Raw genomic sequence first — 24,853 nt, 5'->3', positions numbered from 1 at the left:
CGCCCTTGGGTGCCCCCGGAGGCTGGTGCACAAGTGTCGCTGTGCCTGTTTCTATGGTAACCGCAGATCTGTGCCCTGCCTGCCTGTGTGACTGTGTTCTGTTCTCCTTGTAGATGGAGGAGATAAAATTTAAAGACAGAGCAGTCTTCGTGCTGGAGAGAGAGTTAGGGCTCCAAGCCGGGCATGCTCAGAGACTGCAGCTCCAAAAAGAGGCTCTAGATGAGCAGCTGTCCCAGGGCAGAGAGACGGGTCGGCACCCGGGCAGCCCCAGACGGGAGCTTCCTCAGGCCAGCGGTGCAGGAGACGCCTCCGACCACTCGGGAAGCCCTGTAAGCACCCCCGCCTTCTCCCAGCCAGCTGCCCGCGGCTCGCGGCCCTGCGGGCGGCTCCCCGGGGGGTCCAGAGCCCGGGCCCCCTGCCCTGGGGGTGCTGGCCACGTCTGCAGCCCGCCAGACAGACAGACCCTCGGCTTCCCTGGCTCGGCTGAGGAGGCCCAGGGACTCCTGTCTCCTTCCTGCCTTGCTAAGCTAGCACAGCACTGGCCTTCAGTCCGCCGCCTTCCTCGGGCCCCCGCGGCTTCAGGCTTCCTGCTGTGACACCTGCCGCTGCCGCCCGCAGGTGGCTGAAGGCCCCATACGTGGCTGTGGGAGATGAACCTGTGCTGCCCATCGCCACCCGCACACGCGAGGGCATTGCCTCCAGACCAAGGAGGCCCCCTGCGCGCCCCTCTCCGGCTCTGGCCCTCCCGCAGTGATTTCTGCCGCTCACCCCACCAGTGGCCCGCCCACGGGCTTTTCCTGTGACCATGCCATTTCCTGCAGCGCCTCCAGCTGCCGTGACAGCGGGGGGGGCGTGACACTGCCCGTTTCCTCTTGGCTGCTCCTCATTCAGAGCCCTCTGCGGGGTTCTGGGAATCCGGGAGGGGATCTAAATTCCAGGGACCCTCCATGCGGTCCTGCCGGGGCTGCTCCCTCGCCTCTCCTGCACCTGCTGAATGAGGAACCGCTCCTCAGTCCCTCCCGGACACACCTCTGTTTGCTTTGAGGACAGAGCCATGTTTGAGCTGAGCCAGCCCTAGGACAGTGACATTTCAATAAAACACGACATTTGATAATCTTCTTATAAATGGCCTAACTGAATTAAAACCAGTCCCTGCTCTGGTGGTGCTCGATAGATTCCATTAACTCCAGAGAGATTCTGAAACAGGATCAAAATGTTTTCATTGGTTTCTTTTTGAATGGAGTTTCAGTGGCTCCCAAAGTGACCTCTTAGAAACTCAATTTAAGGGACCACTCTTCTTGGGAAACCAAGTTTCGAAAATCTTAAGTTGGACATCTTTTCCTGTGCTCAGATTGTAATGCTGGGAAAGCCACGCCCACACCTGCAGTGCAGGCAGGCCCCTTCCTGGGAGCTGCAGCCGGCAGTGGCCCGCTGGCAGCCGCGTGCTGGTTTCCAGTGTTTTCTCGGCATCACTTGCACCTGGGGCACCTGCCGCTGCGTGTCTCCACCCTCCACATCTGCACGTCCTCTCCCTTCACATCTGTACGCTTCTGGACATTTCTGCTCCTCTGTTCTGTCCCCGTCACGCAGTTTGCAGTGTCCCCAGTCCTTACGGCAGGAGTCGCTTGTCCCCAGGAGGGTCCACACCCACCCTCAGCCACTCGGAACCACTGGTGATCGTGACGCACAAGTGCTTTGGTTTCTGTGGTGTGTGGGGATTGGCAAAAGTCTTATGTCTGTGTCTCCGCACAGTTATTTGCAGTTGATTTTTGTTTTAGGAACAGCAGTTGGATGAAAAGGATGCTCGGCGCTTCCAGCTTAAGATCGCAGAGCTTAGCGCCATCATTCGGAAGCTGGAGGACCGCAATGCCTTGCTGTCAGAGGAGAGAAATGAGCTGGTGAGGGCGGAGGGGCTTCTGGGGCCTGGGGGCCACGGCTGCAGTGCAGGGGGAGCTGGGCGTCCCCTTCCAACATGCCCCGTGGAGAGGAGGAGTGATGGTGTCAAAGGTGTGCCTCTTGGCTGCTTCCAATAAAACTTTATGAACAAAATCAGCTTGGGGGCCAGCTGTGGGCCTCGGGCGCTGGTTGGCTGATCCCTGCTTTGTGTTACTGGGGCAAAATGTCCTCAGTTCTGCATGTCATCTGGGACGTGTGAAGACCTTGCTTCTCAGTGGCGCCATCACCATTAGTCATTACGGCCACGGAGGTTCCCCGGCGACCCTGTGCTGCCCCGGGTGTGAGCTTCCCTAGGTGCCCCCAAGGGTTGCCAGCCGGGCTAAGAGTGCCCGCCCCAGGCCACTGCCCCTCGCGGCCCCTGAGGCTCTGCCTCCCTTGGGAGACTGCTGGATCTGTCACACTTTAACCCAATCACCCTGTGTCCTTAACTTTGTCTTTCAGTTAAAGCGTGTAAGAGAAGCTGAAAGTCAGTACAAGCCATTGCTGGATAAAAACAAACGCCTCAGTCGCAAAAATGAAGATCTGTCCCACACGCTACGTCGAATGGAAAACAAGTTAAAGTTTGTCACGCAGGAGAACATGGAGATGGTAGGGGCCACTGGCAGGTGCTCACGCGCTCCTGTAACCAGCTTCTCCCCGAGGTTTGCTAACCAGATCCGGCCTCTGGGCAGGGCCTTGCTCCAGCCTTTGGTCTCACGGGCAGGCAGGCGTTGTCAGCTGGAGCTCGCTGGGAGGGAAGGCCTGGGGTGAGGGTCTGGCGCTGGAGGGAAGGGGGGTCGCCGGCACCTGCCCTGGGAGTGACCCTGTGGGTGCAGAACCCGCCAGGAGTTCCCAGAGCAAGTCAGCCCTGGACTGGTTGCCTGTCCAACACCCAGGGCTTGGATGCGCGGCCTTCCAACTCTGAAAACCTTCTGCCGTGAAGGGGAAGGAGTGAGCAGGTGGGCATGGGCGCGGGCCAGACCCCACCCGGGCTGGGAGGTTCCGCTCCAGCCGCAGCCACAAGGTGGGAGCGGGTGATTAGCTGGTTCCTCGTGCGTTCCTTCTGGCCCTGAGAGTTTAGCCAAAATCATTCAGCAGCGTGTGGGGAGGCGGGAAGCCCTTCCCTGCAGAAATCCTCTTCCTGTCCTGCTCGGCGTCTGGACGGGGCAGCTCACACAGGCTCGTCGAGGGGCTGCAGGCTTTGCTCTGTGTGCGCCCAGGCCGGGCTGCACAGCCGTGCCCCGAAGGGCCGGTCAGGGCACAGGCCTTGGTTTTTGCCGGTGCCCAGCCTGTGCAGAGAGGCCCCTGGCCCACAGCCCAGGGGCGACCGGCACGAAGACCCCCAGCTGCCCCCTGCAGGTCGGACCACTTCACTCCTCTTGTCCTGTGGTCTGGTTGGTTTTTTCAGAGACAAAGAGCTGGAATCATAAGGAGACCCAGTTCCTTAAACGATCTGGATCAAAGTCAGGACGAAAGAGAAGTTGACTTCTTGAAACTCCAGATCGTGGAGCAGCAGAACCTCATAGATGAACTCTCTAAGGTGACCCGGGCGGCGACTCTCGCCCGCCGGCCGCGCTTCCCCGCTCTCCGCCTGCTGCCCAGGGGTCCACCCTCAGCTCTGGCACCCACCTGGGGTCCGAGGGAGGTGGAGGGCCGGCAGCTGTCCCCCTGGGCCCTCCCCTGTGGTCGGGCTCCAGGTGGCCCTCTGGGAAACCCGCTTCTTCACTGCTCTGGCCCAGGGCCCCCAAGTCAGCCCGAACCGAGCAGCTGGCCACTCCCAGCCCTGGAGGCGGGATCCAAAGTCAAGGCGCTCCCGGGCTGCACTTTGCCCCAGGGAAGCTTCCAGTGGTCACGCGGCCGCCCTCGGATCTCCCCCTGTCCTTGCAGGGGCCCCCCCTTCCCTGGACGCTCGCCCACCTGGTCCAGCACCTGCAAAGGTCCTATTTCCAATCAGGACACAGTGCCAGGTTCTGGGCGTCGGGATAGGGGTCTACATCGCCCTCTCCTCCCCATGGCCCCCACACCACCCCCAGCACAGCTTTCCCAATGGTCCTTCCTCAGGCCCTCCTCCAATTACCTCATAAGGGCGCTTTCTGCTTCTTTGGGGACCCCGACTGATTCCACCGTCAGATCAGTTCAGAACGAGCTGCCTTGGCCATCCTGTGCCCCTGGGGGTGGGGGGCAGCAGGCAGGACAGCAGGGGCACTCTTGTCACCTGTGTGGCATGTGGAATGCATGAGGCACTAGGGAAAGGAAACACCCCACACTCACCCCAGGCTCCTGCAGGTTCGCGGGGCCCTCGGGGGGGGGGGATCAGCGGAGGGAGGGAGGAGGAAGGACCGCCAGGGCCAAGTAAGACCCTCCCTCTCAGGGCAAGGGGGCAGGGAAGCGAGGAGGTTCTGCTTTGGGAAGCGGGGAGGCCGCAGGCGGGCTCTGGGGCTCCCTGGACGAGGCCTGTGCTGTCTACTCGCCAACCTGCCTTCTCTGTTCCCAGACCCTGGAGACGGCCGGCTACGTGAAGAGCGTGTTAGTAAGTACCACTCAGCACCCTGCCCCACATCCGCACCCACTTTCCGGGGCCCTCCTGCCGGCCCCTCCTGCGCCCCGGGTTCCTTCCAGTCCAGACAGAAGCGGCCAGCTGCACTCCGGGTGGATTTTGGGATCACAGTGCTGCTGCCCAGAGGCTTCGCTGTGGTGCCCGAGAATGCTCACCGGTTAGTTAGGGTCACGCAGATGCAAGGGGAGCGGTGAACGTGCCAGCTGGCCTTCGGTGGTGCCTGCAGGAGCCCGAGCCCGCTCTGCGGGTTGTTCCGAGCTGGCCCCACCCCCGCCCTGGGGCACTCACCCCGGGGGTTTCTCCGACCCCCAGCGTGGACCCCGGCGGGGGCCTGGCTGGTCCCCTCATGGTCCCACCGTGCAGCCCAGCTCCCTGGAGAGAACCGGCTCGGCGGTCTCCTCACACACTCGCGGGTCCATCTTTATCGTGTGGACGCCATTCTGCAGACGTCTGCTCCGACCTTCTCGAATTTCCATTTGTGTGTGCCACTCGACCCCTGCCCCCGCGGGACCCCGACCCCAGACTGCAGGACCCCTGGGCGTGGTGAGCTCAGGGCCACCCAGATGTGCCAGTGCTGCTTCCAGCCCAAACAGGAAGGAGGCGCCGCCCAGACCCCCAGAGCAAAGCGCCCTGAGCAGGCCCGATGACACAGGCGACAGGCCAGTCCCACGGTCACCCTCAGGCATTCAGATAACGGCGCGGGAGAGCAGTAACCTGTGTGTGTGAAGCTGACGGAGCTGTTCAACTACTCAGAAAATCTCTTCAACTGGTTCTTGCAGGAGCGTGACAAGCTTTTAAGATTCCGGAAACAAAGAAAGAAAATGGCGAAACTCCCCAAGGTACGTGAGAAAGCACTGATGTGCGGGAAACGTGTGTTTTTAAAGCCTGTCAACAGCAACGAACCTCTTCCTTCAGAAGGAAGAGAAAATGATTTCATTCTTTCTAAAAATTGTTATTGGAAAATAACCAAAACAGGACCCAAAGTTAGTATTCTTTGTGTCGTTTAATCTAAAAACCCGCCTTTGTTTCCTTTCGATTTCTAAGGGCAGTTAGGGATTCATGACAGGAGTGGGGCGTGGGGGAGGCACAGCTCACGCTTGGTGCGCACGAGATCCTGGGTTCAACCCCCAGGACCTCCACTCAAAAAAAAGCTAATAATGAATAAATAAATAGACCTCATGGCCTCCCCCTCCAAAAAGAATTAAATTAAAAAATATGAGGCGTTAGCTGCAGACCCCTGGCCTCCCCAGCGTCCTGGCTGCTCCTGCGGGGCAGCGCCTCCCTGGCGCCCCCCGGGAATGTGAAGTCCTGGGGTGGTCTCTTTGCGACACAGCCCTTTTTGGTAAAGCGGTGTTTCTGTTCAAGGAGACCGGGGACCTAACTCGTGTCCTGCTTTGTGGGAAGCGTGTGGGGTTTCTGTCTGGTTTTGGTGGTCTTCACACAGGCTGGTCAGTATTCCTTAAGCACAGATACGGGCTTTTCTGGTCCCTGAGGCGGCCGTGGGAGGAGTGAGGCTGTCGGGCCTTGTTCTTCAGGATTACTGAGGTTATTAGAGATTGTCTGAGGCCCGACAGCCCCGTACTAAGAATGGGCCAGCGGATGGAGGAGCCCCAATGTCCGGGCGCTTCCCTGAGATGGGGGGAGGCAGAAGCCGGGAGAGTGGGGACAAGAGGCAGGAGCCGCCAGTGAGCAGGACGGGCTCGGGGTCCCAGGACCGGATGTTGGCCCAGGAGGCCTGGAGCCTCGGCCACGGTGCACTTCGGCCGGCCGCGGTGGCCGGTGAGCGTGGACAAGCTGGAACGCCAAGGGGCCCGACAGGGCTGCGGCAGGAGGAGGGCCAGGAGGCAGCCTGACCTCTGGGCCTGAAGCTCGGGGGGGAGTCGGGGAGACAGACGGGGGGGATGTGGAGAGAGCAGTGGTCAGGCACGGGTGACGGGGGAGGCTGGCCGGCTGGTGTGGCCGCGGCTGGGCAGTCCCTGACCAGAGGTGACAGGAGGGCTGGGTCTGCACTTGTTAAGTTTGCCCATTTTGTGGACGTTTCAGTGGAGAAGGCTGGAGAGGGGTTGGAGGTTCAGGGCAGCACGGTGGGGAGAGGCCAGGGCTCTGCTCGGCAGGCGGTCGGCACAAGTGCCCTCTGCGCTCCGGCAGGCTGTCACGGGGAGCAGGGGAGGCTGGGGGTGTGGGATGTCTGGGGAGGGGTCAGACAACCCTGGGTCCCCTCTGCTGTGCAGCCGGGCACTGGGATGGGGAACACCAGCTGCGGTCTGTGGGGCAGCAGGGGTTCCTGGGAAGCCCAGGGAGGAGTTTCGCTGGAAGGTTCTGTCTCAGGAACCAGCAGGGAGACCTGGAGGCAGACTCACGGAGTTGCCAGGGGAAGGGAGGGGCCCTGAGCATGACTGAGAGGAGGTGGCGGCCTGCGTCCTGTGCTATCGCTAAAACTAGGTGAGGAAACCTAAGGCTTTGGAAGGCAGCGGAGTGAGGGGAGACGGGGAGAGCGGCGGAGGGGGGCCAGGGGAGGAGCTGAGGAGGGGCCTGGGGTCGCCGGAGAAAGAGGGGAGCCTTGGAGGTGCCCCCCGGGCTGGCGGTGCCCCCAGGCAGGGCCTCTCAGACTAGCTGGTGAAGGACTTGCTTTTGCTTGTTTTTATTTTTATTCCAATCTGTCAAGGACTGACCCTTTCCTAAACACAACAAAATGAATTACTAGAAAAGAGTGAAGCGCTGCAGGCCGGGCCTGTGCTGCGCGTCCACCCCGAGCCTTCCCATCCCGTGCTGGACGGACCCTTGGGGCCTGCCCCAGGGAACGCAGGAAGTGCCCTCCCCCGCTCCGCCTCGCCCTCCCTCCGCAGACCTCCCGGCCAGCGCAGCGCCCGGGGGCGGCGAGGGTCCAGGGCCGGGACTGCAGGGAGCAGGGAGGCCCCTAGGGAGCCCGCAGGCCCGGCTGCAGGGCTGGGTGGGGCCCGGACTGACTCAGCCCCTCCTGCCCAGAAGCCGGTGCTCGTGGAGACCGCCTTTGGCTACGATGAAGAGGCCTCCCTGGAGTCTGACGGCTCGTCCATCTCTTACCAAACGGACAGGACGGACCAGACCCCGTGCACCCCCGACGACGACCTGGAGGAGGTGACTGCCCCAGCGGCCTCCGGGCCGGCATGGGGGCGGCGGGGTCATGCTCAGAGGTCTGCTCCCTGGGGGGGCACCTCGCCAGCTGTGACCCCGAGTCATCCACAGTTCTGCACTCTGAGAAACGCGCCCCCTGCTGGCTGCCTGTCTGTTGGTGCCCCCTTCCTCCTCACTCACCCTATCTACTTCACCCCCGCTGCGTGCCCTGTCCCCTCTGTAGAGCAGGACAGAGAGCTCTTGCCCCATCGAAGGGGAGTCCGAACCACCCAGTAGGGGGGCCGGCACCAATGCCAAGGGTGCAGCCAAGTGGTGCGTCTGGTTGGAGAGGTGGGTGTCCCACCCCTAGTCCCTGCTTCCAGAAGGACACTCGCCCAGCCTCTGTGGGTGGAGGATAAGGAGGGGCCGATGGTCCATGGCCCTGACCAGGCCCAGGGGCACGCAGAGGCTCTGGCAGGGCCTGTCTGGTGACCCAAGATGTGATAGCACCCCTGCTGCCAGGAAGGACAGGGCCGGGGAGCTGGGGCCAGGGCAGGGCTACTCCTTGGTCACTCCTGGACATGGCTTGCTCTCCTCTGAGCAGCAGCCCCCTCAGCTGCTCTGACAGCCAGCAGCCCCCCGCCTTCTCCCTGGGCAGCTGGTGTCGTCACAGCCAGGGGGAGGCCTTGGGGGTCCCTATGGGGGAAGGGGGCCTGACAAGTGAGGTGGGGTGGGGAGGAAGTGTGTCCACCCCCAGCTTTAAGCCTTTCACAGGGACCAGCTCACCTTCCCGACCCACGTGAGCAGAGTGCAGCCTCCAGAGAGCCTGGTCAGGGATGGAGGGTCCCCAGGTCAGGGCAGCCTGGCTGGCAGGTGGGCCCCAACAGAGACGCTGGCTTTGGCCACTGGCTTGTGAGACTCAGCCAGCTCGGCCTTTGACCCCGGGCTCAGGGCTCACCTCCGCGGCTCCCCAGGCCGGGGCCTGGCTCACGCTGTGTCTCGGCGCACCTTCCAGGGCATGGCCAAGGAGGAGACGGAGCTGAGGTTCCGGCAGCTGACCATGGAGTACCAGGCCCTGCAGCGGGCCTACGCCTTGCTGCAGGAGCAGGTCGGAGGGACGCTGGACGCAGAGCGAGAAGTTAAGGTCTAACTGACTTCCACGCCACGACGTTCCGGCTCCCGCTGGGCTCCCCCTGCTTGACCCCGGCCTTGGCAGGGACACGCGAGCCATGCGCCCTCGGCCCAGCCCTACTCTCCTGCCCTCAGCCGGCCGGGGATGCTCACCGGGGTGGCGGACGGGCACTGTTTGGGAAGGGGCTGCAGGTGGGCCGAGGGCCAGTGGGGGGAGCCCTGCCCTCCCCGAATTGGGGCACCCCCACACCCAGAGCCCTGCTGGCCCAAACACTCTCTTCCGTTTGCCCTGGGAGCTGTTACTGGGGGAGCAGGAGCACCTGCGGCTTCGACCCTGTGAGAGCAAATCAACTCCGGGAGGGCGGCTGGGACCCCCTAGAAGCCAGGTGGTGCTGGGTGGGGGGCTTCCATGCAGCAGGGTGCCAAGGCTGGTCTTCTAAACAAGGGACAGGCTCTGGGGACACGGTGAACGCAAAAGCGGGAAAGGAGATGCAGAGACGCCGTGCAGGGAGGGAAGGTGCCCGCAGGCTGTGCGGCCAGGCCGCTCAGGGGCCTGGCTGCGAGCTGCAGTCACTGTTGGGAGACCAAAGCAAGCCCCTCTGGTGAGCACCCAGCAGCTCAGTCATCCTCGTTCATCCTGTGGACAACGGTTGTCCCTAATAATCTCTCCAAATGAACCTATAGGTTGTCCCTGTAGTCTAAGGAGGTCACATGTTTCAGCATTTTGGCTTTATCACAGAGCACTCCCTGCAGAGCAGCCACTTCTCTGCGGGCTGAACCAAAAGGCAGACAGCCCTCCGAAAGCCGCCATCAGAGCGGTGTGTCCCGGCTTTTAGAGAAAATTTGATGTATGTCTCCTCCCATCCTACAGACCCGTGAGCAGCTACAGGCAGACGTGCAGAGGGCGCAGACGCGGATAGAGGACCTGGAGAAGACGCTGGCAGAGCAGGGGCAGGTGAGCATGCGGGGCCGCGCCCCCGGGAAGCTGGAGTTGGGGCCTGGCCCCGGGGTGGCCCAGTGCCCCAGGTGGGAGTGAATGCAGGTCAAACTGTTCTCTGCACACTGAAGCCTACATCCTGGCTCCCTTCACTGTACAAACAGCACACCTCAGCAAAAGAATTAAAACCTGAAGGAATGTGTATTTAAAGGAATTCCTCAGCAAGCCTCCAACGGGGCAGGAACGCACCTGACTGTTCCTGTTCCCGGCCTCTCTGGGCTTGATCCAAGGTCCTGTCAGTCCTCCTAGCGCAAGGACAAGATTTCAGGTCTCAGGAGTTTGTCGGTCACTCTCCTCACATCCCCCTCCACCTCTGGGTTCCTCAAATCCTGGGGGAGGGCGTCCATCCATGGGGCCTGAGTACCCCCCCAACCTGCTGGACAGCACAGCTCCAGGTGAGCCCAGGACGCAGCTGGAGGACATCCGGGGTGTTGAGAGGGCCGGGTCGGAAAGTGCAGAGCAGAGCCACAGAGGTCCTGGTGTGCAGACTGCTAGGTGGACGGCTGGACAGACAGACAGGAGAAGCCCCGGATTCAGTGCTGAGGCACCTGCAGCCCGTTCACCTGGAACACACAGGACTGGCCTGCACCCCGCCCCCGCCGCCAAACCGCGGGGTCTGGCGCGGTGTGCACACGGCCTCCGCAGACCCGGACTCGGAGGGGAAATTCCGGGCCCGTCTGATGTCGCCACTGCGCTGTTCGTCCCGAGGAAGAAGAGCAGCCCAGGCGGCGGGGAAGCAGGACGAGGAAGAGGGAGCTGGTTCCTTTCATTGCAAAAACCAGTCTTTCAAACTGGGAAAGAACTTCCCAGATGACTTGCCTGAGAAGACACTTGGGACCAGTTTCAGTGTCTGAGACACCTTACTTTGTGACAGAATGCCAGTGGTGGAGGGACAACCAGGGCTTCGATCTGGAAGGGGGTGCCTGGGGACACTGGACTTCCACCAAGGCCTGACCCGGAGGCAGGCTCAGCGGGGCACCCACACACTTCCCACCAGAGCTCGAAGCCTGCCGCCATCCACGCATCCTGAGTGGGAAGTGGTCACCTGCCCCCTCCCCACCCGCCTGAGCCCCTGGCTGCGTGTTGGGGTCCCTGGACCTGTGACGTCCACACAGGCACCTGGCCTGGGCTGGCACGAGCCTGGGGGGCCGTCCACCTCTATCTGGGACCCTCCGAAAAAACGAGTGAAATCCTAGGTTTTCACTGCTGCGAGACGGAAGCCGCGACTCAGTGGTCCCTCTGGAAGCAGGGTGTGGAGTTCTTCCATCAAGTCCTCTGTTGCGCCGAATGGTGATTTGAATGTTGGCGTCGCATTTTACCCCGCAGTGCATTTATGTCTCCAATTCTGTCCCCTTTTCAAGGATATGAAGTGGATTGAAGAGAAGCAGGCATTGTACCGGAGAAACCAAGAGCTCATCGAGAAGGTGCGCCCACCCTAGGCCGTCCCGGAGTCCGGCTGCTTCCTGAGAAAAGCAGGGGTTCCTCTGCACTCAGGGATGTGCGGGGCCCCTCGACGCGGGGTGTTGGGGCTTGGGCAGAGGCCCCCCACTGCCCCCAGCTGGGCCGTCTGTGCTTCTCATTCCTGGGGGATGGCTCAGGGGCACAGCCTTTCCAAAGAGGGGCCAGGCTGGCTGCAGCCCCCGCGCCTGCACAGACCAGCGGCTCCACTCCAGGCCCGGGGGCCAAGGGCCGGACCTGCCCCACCTGGAGCCGTCAGGCCCATACAGGGCCATGCTGGGGTGCTGTTCACTTCAGTGGTGAGCAACACCTGCACGCTTCCCTTGGGCCCCCACACAAATCTTAAATCAGCACAGCTGTCTCCGTGGTGCACACAAACACCCTTGCACACAAATGCTCATGTGCACACAAAACACTCCCTCCCACACTTAAATGCACACGCACACATGCCAATACTTGGGTGCACATATAAACATTCACATGCACGATTAAACACTCACATGTGCACATAAACACATGTGCAGACTTAAATCCTCATGCACACATTGCAAACTCTTGCATATGCCCTTGAACACATGCACACTTAAACCTTCCCAAGCACACACAAACACTTACACACTCACGTGCCACTTAAATGCTCATCTGTACACATAACACAGGCACACATAAACTTATGGGCACGCTAAAATGCTCGTGTGTGCACATAAGCCCTTGTTCGCACACTTAAACACTCAAGTGCACACTTAAAGCCTGTGCATTTCTCTGGCACGGTGGCCACAGGGTCACATTCATGGCCTGTGGGTGCTTCCTAGGGGCCCAGCTATGCAGAGTGACACACAGCGCCGCAGGCAGACCCAGCCCCCAGCTGCATCAGACACAGTGTTCTCAGGCCCTGGACCAGCCTGGGTTCTAAGGAGCACTGTCCTGGCCGCTGCAAGGTCAGGGCAGCACGGTGACATGGTACTGCCTCTGCCCACCGTGGGCCCCTTGGCTTCCCCATCTTTGCTCAGACAGCTGGGCGGGCTCAGGGCTGCTTCCTCAGCTTCAGGGCTCCCTTCCCATAGCGCCTGCATCCCCCACCTGACCCAGTCTCACTAGGACGGCCCCATGCAGCTCAGACTGGAGTGAGGACTCTGAGCCGAGGACCTGGGCCAGGGAGTGGTCCGCATGGATGGCCAGCGGAAGCTGGGGAATTCACCTCGTGTGAGCTGCAGCGTCTTGCCCGTCTTTTACAGATTAAACAAGTGGAGACAGAAGAGGCTCGGTTAAAACACGAGGTCCAGGATGCAAAAGACCAAAACGAGCTGCTGGAGTTCCGGATCTTGGAGCTGGAGGTGGGCTGCGGGCGTGGACACAGGCATGGGCGCTGGTGCGGGTGTGAGTGGAGGGGGCAGAGTGCTGTTGCCCCAGAGTTGGTGCCGTCCTGGGCTGTGAGTCCAGCCCTGTCACTTGCCGGCATGGAAGAAAACAAATGCAAAACCGAAACGAAATGAACGAAACAGGAGTGCCTGCAAACAGCTCCCGGGCCTCCCTCTCCGTCCTGGTCCCTCAGGGCACCTGGTCACGAAGTGGTCATGACCCTCAATGGCAAGAATGAACACCCTCTCCTATGACACTGCGACCCAGCTTGGCTTGGTGTGTTCTGGCACCAGCATTGCCACCTGTCTGGTTTCCTGGCGTCCTCGCATACCTAAAGTGTGTGAACTGGGGGCCCCCACTTGCCCGTGGAGGAAGCAGGTTGAGTCCAGATGGAGCTGCCCCTGGGGGCCCTCCTGTCCACCTCCCTGGGGTGGCAGGAAAGCTGCATGGCCACTCCACATACACGGAATGGCCACCCCCGGGGCTCCTGCATATGGTCCTGGATGAGGACGGTGCAGCCGCAGCCACTGTCCTCTGTCCTCAGGGCTCACTGAGGTCAGACACATGGGGGACACTGTTTCCTGAGCCTCCAGCCTCCTGGGACCCATGATGGAGGAGCACCTCGGCACTGGGGTGGGGGCTACTCAGCCTCTTGGCAGGCACGGGGCACGGAGCGGGGTCCCCAGGGCCCATCTGGGCTGGAAGCTCACTGCTCACGTCAGCATCAGCATAGGACCATCCACTGGGCAGGTCCAAGGAGGGTTCAGTCGCTGCTGGGGCAGCCGGGGCTCCGTTTTCACAAACACCATGTTGACCATGTTCCGTGTCCTCTGTGTGTTCACCGCGCTCCCCGGACGGCCCCAGCACGGCCCTCCCAGGGGGGAGGGGGCGCCCGCGTGCCCAGCCTTCCTCTCTCTGTCCTAGGAGAGGGAGAGGAAGTCGCCTGCCATCAACTTCCACCACACCCCCTTCGTGGAGGGGAAGAGCCCCCTCCAAGCGTACTGCGAGGCCGAAGGCGTGACAGTAAGCCCCTGCCCCGCCCCTCCGCCCGTGGCCCCGCCCCCTCCACTCCCGGGCCCGCCTCCTCCACGCATGGTCCCGCCCCTCTGCCCGCGGCTCCGCCCGGCTGGCGCACCCTCTCAGCACGCCCTGTCTCCTTGCCTCTAGGACATCCTGGTCACGGAGCTGATGAAGAAGCTGGACATTCTGGGGGATAACGCCGTAAGTGTAGGTTGCTCTCCTGACTTGTGCATGCCTCCTCATGCCGACCACCCTCCGCGGTCCAGGGGCCCCTGTGAGTCCCACTGTGGTCTGGCCACCAGCCACCCTGCCCTACCTGCACCCTCCCGCTGCCACAGCTGCTAGGGGTGGGCCCCCTGGCGTTTGGGAGGAGTTCTGCTCTTTCTCACATTGCTCCTGTGCCGTCCTGGAGGCACAGGAGTTTGGAGCTTCTGTTCCCACACCCGATTCTTCAGCAGAGATGCTTCTGGCCCTGTGTTCTCAGTTTCTGGAATCCCTGCCAGTCTTTAAGCTCTTCCATACCTTTGGGAGGGGTGGGGCTGTGGGTCCTTAGAGGGTCTTAGACACCCCAGACTCAGCGGTTCCCACTTAGTTTTGGAGGAAGGACAGACTATAAATAATCCCCAAATCTCATTTATGGCAGTGTTCCAATTTCTACTGCAAACTCTTCAAAAGAATAGTAGTTAATGAGTGGCTGCACCCCTTCATGCCACCCTCCTTCTGTCTTGTCTATCTTTCCATCCGTCTATCCATCCATCCATTCACCCACCCGTCCTCTATCTGCATCCCCCGTGCCCCATTCTCTCTCTGTCCGCCTCTGTCCATGCTCCGTTCACCCTCCATCCATCATCCTGTGTTTGTTGAGCCCCTGCCCGTTGAGGGGGGATCAACTATGCTGGAAGGTGGCCCCAGTCCACACCCCAGAACTTTTCCCCTCCAGTTATACTACCAAGTACATGGTCTGCGGGATGAGCTCCCCCTCCTGGTCACTGCTCTCAAGAGAGATCAAGGCACTAAGTCAGATCAGTGCGCTTTATGCAGTAGGTGGAGAATATAATGCATGCAGACACTCACACACTCACTCACTCACCACCCAGGTGCTCGTGCACGTCCTTGGGGCCAGCTGTTCTCCCAGCAGCCTCGAGGTGACAGGAATCCCTCCTCTCCTCGCCCGCCCTTTCCTTGGGAAGCAGTGAGGAGGGAGCACGAGGGGAGAGCGCCCTGCAGGGAGGCTCTCCTGGCTAGATCCCCGCGGTCAGACCCCTTGCTCCAGTTCAGTGGCCCTTAGCAGCTGCGCTGGTCCACAGCAGAGGAGGCTGTCGTCACGACACCCTGGGGTCTCCTGAGTATTGGCTTCCTTCATGAGCTCTTGGGCACCACATTAGTTAACTTTCAGTTCACAGCTGGAAAGACTGAGGCTCCGGAGGGCACCCGCCCAGGGCCCCAGAGTTGCCATCGTGGCTGGCTAGGAGGAGCCCAGGTCTGCCTCGTCCTGTTCAGGGCTCCTCCCCAGCCCCATCACTGCCCACCCCAGAGCGCCGGTGGGAGGGCCCGCCCCGGAGCCATCACGCGGCCTCAGAGCCCCGGGACAGAGGCGGGTGGGGACCGGAGGGCACACTGCCAGTTTTATGCACAGGTGCCCTGTGGAGACCCTTGGCGGCTCCTGGAGGGTTGTTGGGGTGACCCTTCAGGTGTGATCACATGATCACTGCTGAACACACAGACACACGTCTAGCAGGTGACAGGGACAATCTGGCCGCATCAACCTTCTCAGCCAGGACACACCGATGCTGTGGCCACTCTCTCCAGAGAAGGCTCTAGAGAAGGCTGCAGCTGCCCAGCTGGCCATGGGGCACCTGAACCCCAGACCTCATCTTCCTCAGGGGTCAGGGGCCCTTGGAGTGGAGTACAGAGGCTGGTGGGGGGCAGGATGGACCCCCGTCCTTTCTGGTGAGCAGCGTGCTCACCACTGCTATCCTGGCCTGCAGAGGGTCACCCAGGGAAGGAGGAGGCAGCAGGGACTGCGAGGGTGGAGTAGGCAGCACGTGGCCAAGGCCACCGTCCCCTCTGGGAGGGAGTAGCGAGGGGCCCAGCCGGCTGCTCACCAGGCGGGGCCGCGCAGGCCCTTCTGCCCGGTCCAACCACGTCCAGGTCTTCACTTCGCCACCCTGGAGCCCCTTGCTCAGCCTCCCCCACTCCCCACCCGACCCATCAGACCCAGCCCTGCCCTGGGAGGAGGGAGCCGATGGCCTGGCTAGTTCCCCAGGAGGAAGAGGTGTGAGGGGCAGCCGCCCCATCACCGGACCAAGGCGGGGTGCAGCGTGCCTGAGGGCAGAGCTGGCCTCTGTGCCTACAGCAGGGCCGCCAGCCCCCACCCTGTGCTGACTGCTGCCGGAGTAGGGGACGATGAGAGACCCCTGCCCTTGGGGAGCTCAGACATCAGAGGGAGAGAGGCAGGCAGGGCTTTCTGAGCAGGTGACCTTGAATCGGAGAAGTTCTGGGGTGTGGGGGCCGCTCTCAGCTCAGAATTCCCAGCGGGCTCCTCACTGCCCCAATCTCTGCTGCCCCCCACCCCCCTCCTGGCTGTCCCACAAGTTGGGACCCCCAACAGTGGGACAGCCCAGCCCCCACCCTGGTGCTGACGCAGGGTGGCACATCCTCTGAGGCTGCCCCCTGGCCCCAAAGCCAGAGTCATTCTGCCTAGAAGGACTGCCCAGGTGGGCTCTCTGGCAGGAGGCATGAATAAAACATGCAGAAAAAGGCGGAGGAACAGCAGGGAAGGCAGTCATTTCATACTGTGGAGCATTTGATCTTCGCTCCACATTCATAAGCTGTGTTTCAGTAGTTCAGGCTGCATGCAGAGATGGCTTTAAATAAAGATCCTGACAGAGACAGAGAGGGGAAGCATGGCCTGCTCCTTCTGCCACCCCCACGGCCCATGCTCTGCGTCAGCAGACTTGGACCTGGTCACCAGCAGCGAGGGGACAGGAGGGGGCAGATGGAGAGTTCACACCTCCCCCCACCCCGCCCCAGCCAGCAGGGCGAGAGCACAGAGGATCAAGGACTCCTGGGAGGGCCTTTAGTGAAAGCCCACACTTAGCTGTGACCCTGCCCTCCTGCACCTGTCCCGTCAGCCCCACTTTTCACCCATCGTTCGGACCCCACCGCCCCCGAAGGCACTTCCCCTGACCGTACGTGTACTCTGCTTTTGGGTGCAGAATCTGACCAATGAGGAGCAAGTGGTCGTCATACAAGCCAGGACGGTCCTGACCTTGGCCGAAAAGGTAACAGGGACTGGATGCTCTCAGGGAAGGGAGGGCTGGGCTCCCCTGCAGTGTCCCTTTGTGGGAGGGGCAACGGGTCAGGGTGTCCCCCGATCCTGCCCGCCTTGGGAGGTCTGGGCACACGAACAGGGCAGACAGCGCCCCACCCACCATACATGTTTGCAAGTGTCAGATTCAGCCAGACCTCTCCCCAAGGCCAGCTCTGCCTCGGTTCCCCCCGGAGGCTGGGAGCTGTGGTAGGTCTGTGAAACTTCAGCATTCTCTTTGACCTGCCAGGACCCCTCTCTGGGGGCTGCCATGCCACACCTGGGCTCCCACCCTCCTCTGCTCCCAGTGCCGCCCGTCTGCTCCTGGTCCCTCCTTGGTAGCCAGAGCCTGCTTTGGTAGGCCAGCTGTCAGCGCCTCCTCCCATGGGCCTCCACAGGACGTGGAGGGGGTGTTCCAGCGGAGTTCAGGGGTCGGGACTTCGGAGGAGAACAGGCCACCCTCCCTGCGTGGGGCAGAGGTCTCAGTGCATCTGCTCCCGCTGCACCCGCACCTAGCATCCCTCCTCTCCCTGGGGAAGGGCGGGGACAGACTCCTGGACACCAGGCCGGGGGTGTGGGGTGGGGCCTGGACCTGGCCTGCATGCTGGCCCACGGGCCCGTGACGCCGGCCCAGACCCACTCCCCGCGAGGGCTGCGCCCTCCCCTCCCGGAGGAAGGATGGGAAGGACCAGGAGGGCCAGACCTCCCTCAGGCTGTCCCCAGAGCTGGGAGAGGTGAGGTGGCTTTGGTGCCTGCATGGCGACCTGAGGGCTCACTGTCACCCGGTATTTTCTGTTTGTGCCTAGTGGCTCCAGCAGATTGAAGAGACGGAGTCGGCCCTGCAGCGGAAGATGGTTGACCTGGAGAGCGAGAAGGTTGGTGCGCATCTGGCCACGCGGCCCTGCGTCACCAGGTCGGCTATGTGAGGCCCAGACGCAGGTCCTCTTGTGTTTCAGGAGCTGTTCAGTAAACAGAAGGGCTACCTGGATGAGGAGCTGGACTACAGGAAACAGTCCTTGGACCATGCTCACAAGGTAAGAGAAATAGGGCTGCCAGAACCCCCGCGGTGGGGGATTTGGGGTAGAAAAGGGAAAAGCTGTTCACACATCCAGGGTTGTGTCTCAGACCTCGCCTGGGAAGAGCCTGTGCCCAGTGCGACCAGCGGGGGTCACTCTCTGCATTTCTCCCTTTGGGGACCCCTCGCTTGGTGAGTTCCGAGGACACCTTGCTGCCCCGTCAGCAACCCTCGGCCCAGGAATGCAGGCACGTGCGCAGAACTCAAATGGGTGTTTGAAATGAGCTGAGAAACAGGATTCATTGAAACGTTGCATTTACAAATGAAACAAACACAGCTGTGTCGGTCAGAACGCTGTCCCGCCAGGGACTCCTGCTTCTGCCCGTCTACACCCGAGCCCCAGCAAGTTGCACGAGTCCTTTTGTACATCTTGCTTGCCCCGTGGGAAACTGCTTCCCCACCTCCAACCTGGAGGGATGTCGGGCTTGGGGTGAACCCTGAGAGCTGAGAGTACCTAATCTCCATCCCTGGAAGTCAGTCCTCACTGAAGTTCGTTTGAGCCTCAAGCAGCCTTCCTGTTCAAGGCGGTGACGCCAGATCCAGGATGCCTTTAAGCCCCCTGCCCCCCAGGTGAGCACGGGGAGAGGCTCCGGCTGGAGGGGTTCCTGCAGGGGCACAGCCCACACTTCCCTCCCAGCAGTGGGTCACATCTGGGAACCCGTGTCACCCAGCTGGACAGCCCCTTCCTGGCTATGTGTGTCTCTGCCCCCGACTGTGGAGCGCGACGTGGCGCTGGGTCAGGGGAAGCTGTCTGTGGCCCAGGCGGGCAGCCTGAGGTCAGTGACTGGGCCACCCGTAAATAGAGTTAATCCCCACCCCCCAGAGATGTGGGGAGGATAAGCCTGTGTGCACTGCGGGCTTTGTGCCGGTGGCAGCTGGGACTGCCCAGCAGGGAGGTGGCAGCTTGATGTTTGCTGTCCCCATCAGGGCCCCGCAAGGCCAGTAGGGGGCTCTGCTGGAGTTTATGGTGGGCTTCCCTGGGGCTGGGGTGCTCCCTCTGCCAGGTGGCAGTGCTGGCTGCCTGACACCTGCAGGAACAACCACACAGGAGGTGGCCTTGGAGAGAGAGCTGAGTCAGCTCTGATGGGCCTTTCCCAGAAACATCTGTGCCCAGATCTATGTTTCCAGTCCTCTCAGGTGCCGGGTGGGGTGTCTGCTCGCAGTGCGCAGGGGCAAGCTGCGCGGCTTCCGAGCCCCCCATGCCTATGTCCTCTGTGCTCTGCTCCTGCATCCTCGCCTGGAGCAGGGGCGGGGGACAGCATCACCGCAGGACCCAGGCATTGCTCGGCTGACAGCCTCAGGAACGGGCATTTACGGTAGGACACCCATGCAGAAAAGATGGGTCCCTGCAGATGAGCTCAGAGAGATGGCTTTATGACACACACGGACACCCGAGCACACACACGCACCTGCACCACAGGACACATTGCCCTGCGAGGCAGCGGGGCTCCTGCGCACAGTGCCCTGGGATGCTGTCGGGGGCCCCCAGGTGGTGCTGGGTCCCCTCCCTGTGCAATGATGGTGATGACTTGCCCCCCCTCCGTGAGAGATGCCGTCGGGGGCCCCCCTTCCCCCAATTCCGACAGGAAAGCTGCATGTTTGCTTGTCCCACCATGGTTTTCTTAACTCCATATTTAAAACCTGCACTTCCTGCTGGACAATTAGCCATTTTTTCTGCCATTCACAAAACCTGGTGCAGGAGCAGGGCACCTACCGGCCTTGGGATGCCCTGGGAGTGGGGGGGCAGGCCTGTGGGAACCTGCCGGGCTTCACACAGTCCCTGTCTGTGAGCACAAGAAGGACAGCTGGGTTTTGAAGGGGGGGGGGGTTCCCTGTGTGGCTGAGGGGCTGTCCAGGGCAGCTGTGAGCACAGGGACGAGGATGAAGGCTGGGGGGAGGCCGTGCGCACAGAGATGTCCTCCAGGTGGCCTGACGCTCACGCTCACACGTAGGGAAAGGTCCTGTCACCTCCATGTCCTGCTACCAGGCTTGGGGTGAAGCCACTGTGGTGTTAGCTCTAAGCCCCGCGCTTCGCTGCCTTTATTTTAAAGCTGAAGCTTATCTTTGCTCTAAGAAGCAGCAGCTGATGTGGCTGGCTCTGACAGCTGGGGGACAGTTCATTCTGTGGTTGTCAAGAACAATAAAACACAAGTGAGTTCCGCAGCCCTCCTCCGCCTTTCCCTAAAAGATCTGCTCAGCCGGAGGGAGTCTCCATAGTCATTTTGCCTGAAGAGGAGGAAGCATTAGTTCTGAAGAGGTTACATTTTTGATGGGAAGATGTGAAGAATTTGAATTTTTCAGATGGTGTCTATTGAAATTTTCCTGAGGAACAGCTTTAGACATAACCCCAGGTCAAACGCTCGGTTTCTCAGGGGTGGAAAATGAGGTCTGTGCCGCGGCTGCTGGGTCACAGCACGGGGGGCCGCGTTGCTTTGTGTGGCTGGGGGCCCCGCGGTGCAGGGGGCTTGGCACGCTGGAGCCCACGCAGTGCAGGGGTGAGGACTACGGGCCGGAGCCCCCGCGGTGTCGGAGCCCCGCTCCCCCCACCCTGCAGGGCCCTGTGCGCATTGTTCGGGCCACAGCTGCCTCCTCAAGACCCTCAGTTGGCTCACCCGCGACCAGCTGACAAGAGCTCTGGCCTCGTGGAAGGGGTGGGGGGACTGGAGGGCTTTCATGGCGGTGAAGCCCTTACTGGCACGGGCACCCACCGGGCGCCCCGGGCGTGGCATCCTTAGGGTTATCACCTGGGAGGGTGAGGGTGAAGAAGCTTGGAGGAGGGCAGAGGCCGGGCACATGGGGCCTCGAAGGGCAGGGTGAGGCCTTATATGCCAGGCATCAGGGAGAGAGACAGACAGACAGACAGAAGGGAGAGAGATGAGGAGGGAGAAGCAGGGCAGGTGCTGTGGTCTTCAGTCTGGAGGCCGGAAGTCCTGGCATCAAGATGCTGGCAGGGTCCCGCTCCCTGTGAGGCTCTCGGGGAGGGTCCTCCTGCCTCGTCCAGCTCCTCAGGGCCCAGGTGTCCCTGGGCCTATGGCCACATCCCCCACCTCTGCCTCTGTTGTCATGTGGGTCCTCCCCCGTCTTCTTCTAAAGAGGAGAGTCAGTGGATCAGGGCCCTCTAATCCAGTCTGACCCATCTGCACCGGATGACATCTGCAGAGACCCTGTTTTCCCAAATAATCCACATTCACAGGCTTCAGGGCTTAGGACTTGAATGCACCTCTGGGGAACACAAGTCACCCCCGCACAGGCGGCCACTGGGGACCACAGAGCTGGCAGCCTGGCCCCTCTGTGGTTACTGCAGACATGCCCTGTGGGCACCACGCTTCCTCCTTTGCGACTCATAAGCCCAGGGTTTGATGAAGGTTGTGAGCAAAGAAGCCGCCTTTGTTCTTTCCCTCAAAGGACACCCACCTAGCCCGCCACCCATCTGGCCATCGTCCGCCTCTGGTCCTCAAATTCTGCTGAGCGCGACATCCCCAATGCTAACGTGAAGACGAGAGTTCTGTCACTGCGGTGTCACTGCCCATTAAACATCGCGGGGGAGGGAGCGCTGTTTGAAATAATTACCCTTGGACCGTTTCACTCTTCAGAACATCATTTAGGCTGTACAGGAGGAAACAGTCCCCCTCTGTGGGCTTGCTTGGAGATGTTGGGACCCCGGGGCAGGGTGCCCCAGCCCCCCAGGCAGTCCTTGGGGAGAAAGGTGAGGGCTAACGTGTCCCCTCCTGCTCCCAGCACATCCTGGAGCTGGAAGCCATGCTGTACGTACGCCCCTGCAGCAGGAGGCCGGGGCCAAGGTGCCGAGCTGCTGTCGGAGGAGGAGCGCGAGAAGCTCAAGGTGGGGCCGTGGAGCAGTGGCAAGCGCCAGGTCAATGGAATGAGCCTGGCGTGAGCTGGCGATGCCCAGATCCTGCGGGAGCGCATGGAGCTGCTGCAACTGGCGCAGCAGGTTGCGGGGGCCAGGGAGCGCAGGGGTGGGGCCAGGGAGCGCAGGGGCGGGGGCCTAGAGAGGCGTCCCGCGGCCACGCCCTCTGGCGGCCACGCCCATGATGACCACACCTGAGGCCACGCCCCTAATTACCATACAGTCCACGGCACGCCCTCCAGTGGCTGTGCCTTCCAGTGACCATGCCCACGGTGGGCCCCTGCCAGACTGCCTGTCCCTCCATACTGCCCAGGGTCTCTGGGTGGCACAATCCCCTCGTCTTGGGACCCCTGACTGCCGTCTCTTCCATGACCCCTCCCTCAATGGTAAGATGGCAGTGAAAGTGTCACCTGGGGAGCAGCAGCTCATGGGCCAGGCACAGCCCCTGCCCTTGCTCCTTGGCCTATGGGCTCTTGGGGACCTCGGCCAGTCTGGGCCATCCATTTCTAACTTGAGGGTCCTGGCAGACTGGACAGCCTCGGCGTGTAAGACATGCCTCTGCTCCACTGCGTGTGCTGGCATGGCCTGGAAGGAGCCCTTATGGCTGTGTCCCGTGTCCAGATAAACCAGTAAACCCAGGTTTACTGTGAACATCAGTGGGCTTGTGTCTGACCAGAGGACTGGTCAGCGACTAGGACCCTCGCTGCTGGATCCAGCGTGATTGGTGCGAGGACGGCCACCTGCGGCCCCCTCATTTCCCATCAGACAGGCTGTGATCAGAGCTCATCCACTCCCACGGTCCAGGCACAGGCATCCAAGTCCAGCGTGGGACACGCCAGTGTGCGTCTGACTGGCCTTGTAGACCGAAGTCGGACTAGGGTTTCCCAGCACAATGTGAGCCTTGCCGGGAAGGTCCTCCCGTGACCCGCCTCTTGTCGCGCTGCAGCAGTGCACCTGGGAAGGGTGGTGGCTCTAGTCCTTAGTGTTTCCCGGGCTCCCAGCATCGTGGTTTATGAATCTGAAGAGGCAGGAGAGGGGAGGGTATCGTTCCTGCTGCGGGAAGTGTGTCCCGTGCTCTTTTTGTTTGGAGAAAAGCTGTGACCCGGGAAGCCTATGTCCACAGGGTGCGGAGGCAAGGCTCACCGGCCTCTCTTCTGGGGCCCAGGCTCCCGGACGCCCCCGGGGGAGGGCAGCCCAAGGCCCCAGCCCCCTCGTGGTGCCCAGCGTGGCAGCTGCCCTGTGACTGTCCACCGAGTGCACGAGTGAAAATCGTGAAAGCCCTTTATAACCGCTTGGTTTTCCCAAATATTCTGATGATTGAAGATTTTCCTTCTTTGAACATTGCAGAGAATTAAAGAATTAGAAGAAAGAATAGAAGCTCAGAAGAGACAGATAAAGGAAACTGGAGGAAAAGGTAAAACGCTTGCAGATTTCTGGGCTTTGTTCAGGGAGCTTACAGAGACAGAACAGGCAGCTCTCGGTGTCACAGCGCTAGGTCTGAGGTTGGGGGCTGTTGCTGGACAGAAGGAGGTTTCAGGGTGGTGTCTGCTCGGGACCAGGAGTGGGAGCCAGGGGTCTGGGAACAGCCCCTCCTGATGGACCCAGCCGTGTGGCCCTGGGGGCCGTGCGTCTCCCAGCCCGTTCCCAGCTGTCGTGCCATGTGAGGACCCACAGCCCCGGCCCCTTCGGTGGGACGCTGGCTGTGCTGATGCGCACGATTCCTCCTTGCTCCCCGGAACATTGTCTAAGAATCAAGCTGCTGAGAGGCTGTATCCTCCTCTTGAGAACGGGTGTCACCCCGTGTGAGTCTCTCACTTCCTAGTCCGTAACGCAGCGGCTCCCAGGGTCAGGAAGCTGGGGTGCTGGGGTGCAGCTGGTTTGGGGCCATGCAGCTCGGGACCAGGGAGGACTGTCCGGCTCTTCCCCCGACCCCTGGCTCTGTGACTCCCAAATCGAGGTGCGCAGAACACGCGCAGTGGGAAGCCTGGCTCTTTCTGCGGCTGTGCTTAGCTGTGGAGCGGTTTTTTCCCCCTGTGGTTTAGGGTGTTTCGGTGACGTCTAGCAGTCAGACTGCTTGTTCTCATCGTGGGATCTCCCTTGCCTGTGGGGCAGATCTCACAAAGGCCGGCTCCTCGCCGAGCCTCCCTGGCCTACCCCTCTCGGAGATGGCAGGAGGCTGGGGTCTGCACAGGACCCCCATGGGCTGCACATCCTCGGCCCTGCCTGGGAGGAGCCAGCAGAGGGCCACAGCCACAGGGGCTCTGTGCTTGCAGGACAGAGGGGCCGTCCCCACCGCAGCTCCTCCAGCCGGTCCTCCCCTGCCCTGCCCAGCCCACTCCTGTGACAACACTGGCCCCTTCCCTGGGAACCTCACCACCATGTGCTGAGCAGTCTTGGCAGTGACTTGCAAATCCAGTGCTGGTGCCGGTGACAGGCCCCTAACCGTGCAAAGCAGGGAGGTGCCCGTGAACAAGGCCGTGGCTGCCCGGTGGACGCCAGGCCGTGGGCAGGAGCTGGGAAGGCCGGGGCTCCAGCCCCGCCACGGTGCCGTCTCCCCCTGAATGAATGTCTGTTTCCTTCGCATCTTGAAGCAGGAGCATTTGTTGTATTAAATGCTGGGGTTGTTTTAATTGGGTGTTTACTGTCCGTCTCGCTGGAGGAGCTCTGTTTTTCCAGGCAAGTTGTGCCACAGCCAGATTTCTCTTGTGTCTAAATCGGCCGGGCCCCTCCCGACCCCCAGATGGGGGCTCCAGGTGTGCAGTCTGTTCAGCGTGTTGGTTGTCCTTGGTCATTTATAAGGGGAATGAGACCAAGGCGTTGTCAGGGAGTCCTGGTGTTTGCCTGGCACTTGGCACGTCTTTCTGTGAGACTCTCACCCTCATTATAGCCAGTTAGCACCCTCACCAGCTGCTCTGGCCACGGGTCCAGATGCCGGTCCCCCTCCCACCCACCACCCCACCCAGAGGAGGAAACTGAGCCCCTGAAAGGCGAGATGACCAGCAGAGGCTCCCTCCCGACTGCTGGGCTCTGGGTGGTGTGAGGTCCCCCGA

General features: G+C 61.5%; 1 protein-coding gene and 1 long non-coding RNA gene across 2 annotated transcripts in view; one reads left to right on the top strand and one right to left on the bottom strand.

Annotated features, from left to right (window-relative positions):
* The window catches only part of LOC116666901, a 17,861-nt gene extending 6,081 nt beyond the window's left edge, over positions 1-11,780 (bottom strand). The window contains exons 1-2 of the long non-coding RNA XR_004323708.1: positions 11,698-11,780; positions 10,004-10,007 (exon numbers count right to left, since the gene is read on the bottom strand). This is a non-coding gene — a long non-coding RNA (uncharacterized LOC116666901). The remainder of the gene's footprint in view (positions 1-10,003; positions 10,008-11,697) is intronic.
* Positions 1-18,155, top strand: part of LOC116666896 (janus kinase and microtubule-interacting protein 3-like) — a 38,252-nt gene extending 20,097 nt beyond the window's left edge. Inside the window, exons 4-19 of the mRNA XM_032490615.1 lie at positions 114-329; positions 1,779-1,898; positions 2,398-2,544; positions 3,344-3,475; positions 4,430-4,465; positions 5,272-5,331; positions 7,478-7,609; positions 8,601-8,729; positions 9,588-9,671; positions 11,075-11,137; positions 12,407-12,505; positions 13,455-13,553; positions 13,698-13,757; positions 16,769-16,834; positions 17,667-17,735; positions 17,817-18,155. Coding sequence (XP_032346506.1) covers positions 114-329; positions 1,779-1,898; positions 2,398-2,544; positions 3,344-3,475; positions 4,430-4,465; positions 5,272-5,331; positions 7,478-7,609; positions 8,601-8,729; positions 9,588-9,671; positions 11,075-11,137; positions 12,407-12,505; positions 13,455-13,553; positions 13,698-13,757; positions 16,769-16,834; positions 17,667-17,735; positions 17,817-18,071 — 1,767 coding nt within the window. The 3' untranslated portion in view covers positions 18,072-18,155. The remainder of the gene's footprint in view (positions 1-113; positions 330-1,778; positions 1,899-2,397; positions 2,545-3,343; positions 3,476-4,429; positions 4,466-5,271; positions 5,332-7,477; positions 7,610-8,600; positions 8,730-9,587; positions 9,672-11,074; positions 11,138-12,406; positions 12,506-13,454; positions 13,554-13,697; positions 13,758-16,768; positions 16,835-17,666; positions 17,736-17,816) is intronic.
* The last annotated feature ends 6,698 nt before the right edge of the window (positions 18,156-24,853 follow it).

Source organism: Camelus ferus, chromosome 11, assembly GCF_009834535.1.
Source record: "Camelus ferus isolate YT-003-E chromosome 11, BCGSAC_Cfer_1.0, whole genome shotgun sequence".
NCBI lineage: Eukaryota > Metazoa > Chordata > Mammalia > Artiodactyla > Camelidae > Camelus > Camelus ferus.
Note: the sequence above shows the minus strand (reverse complement) of the source record. Positions and strands in the feature narration are given on the sequence as shown.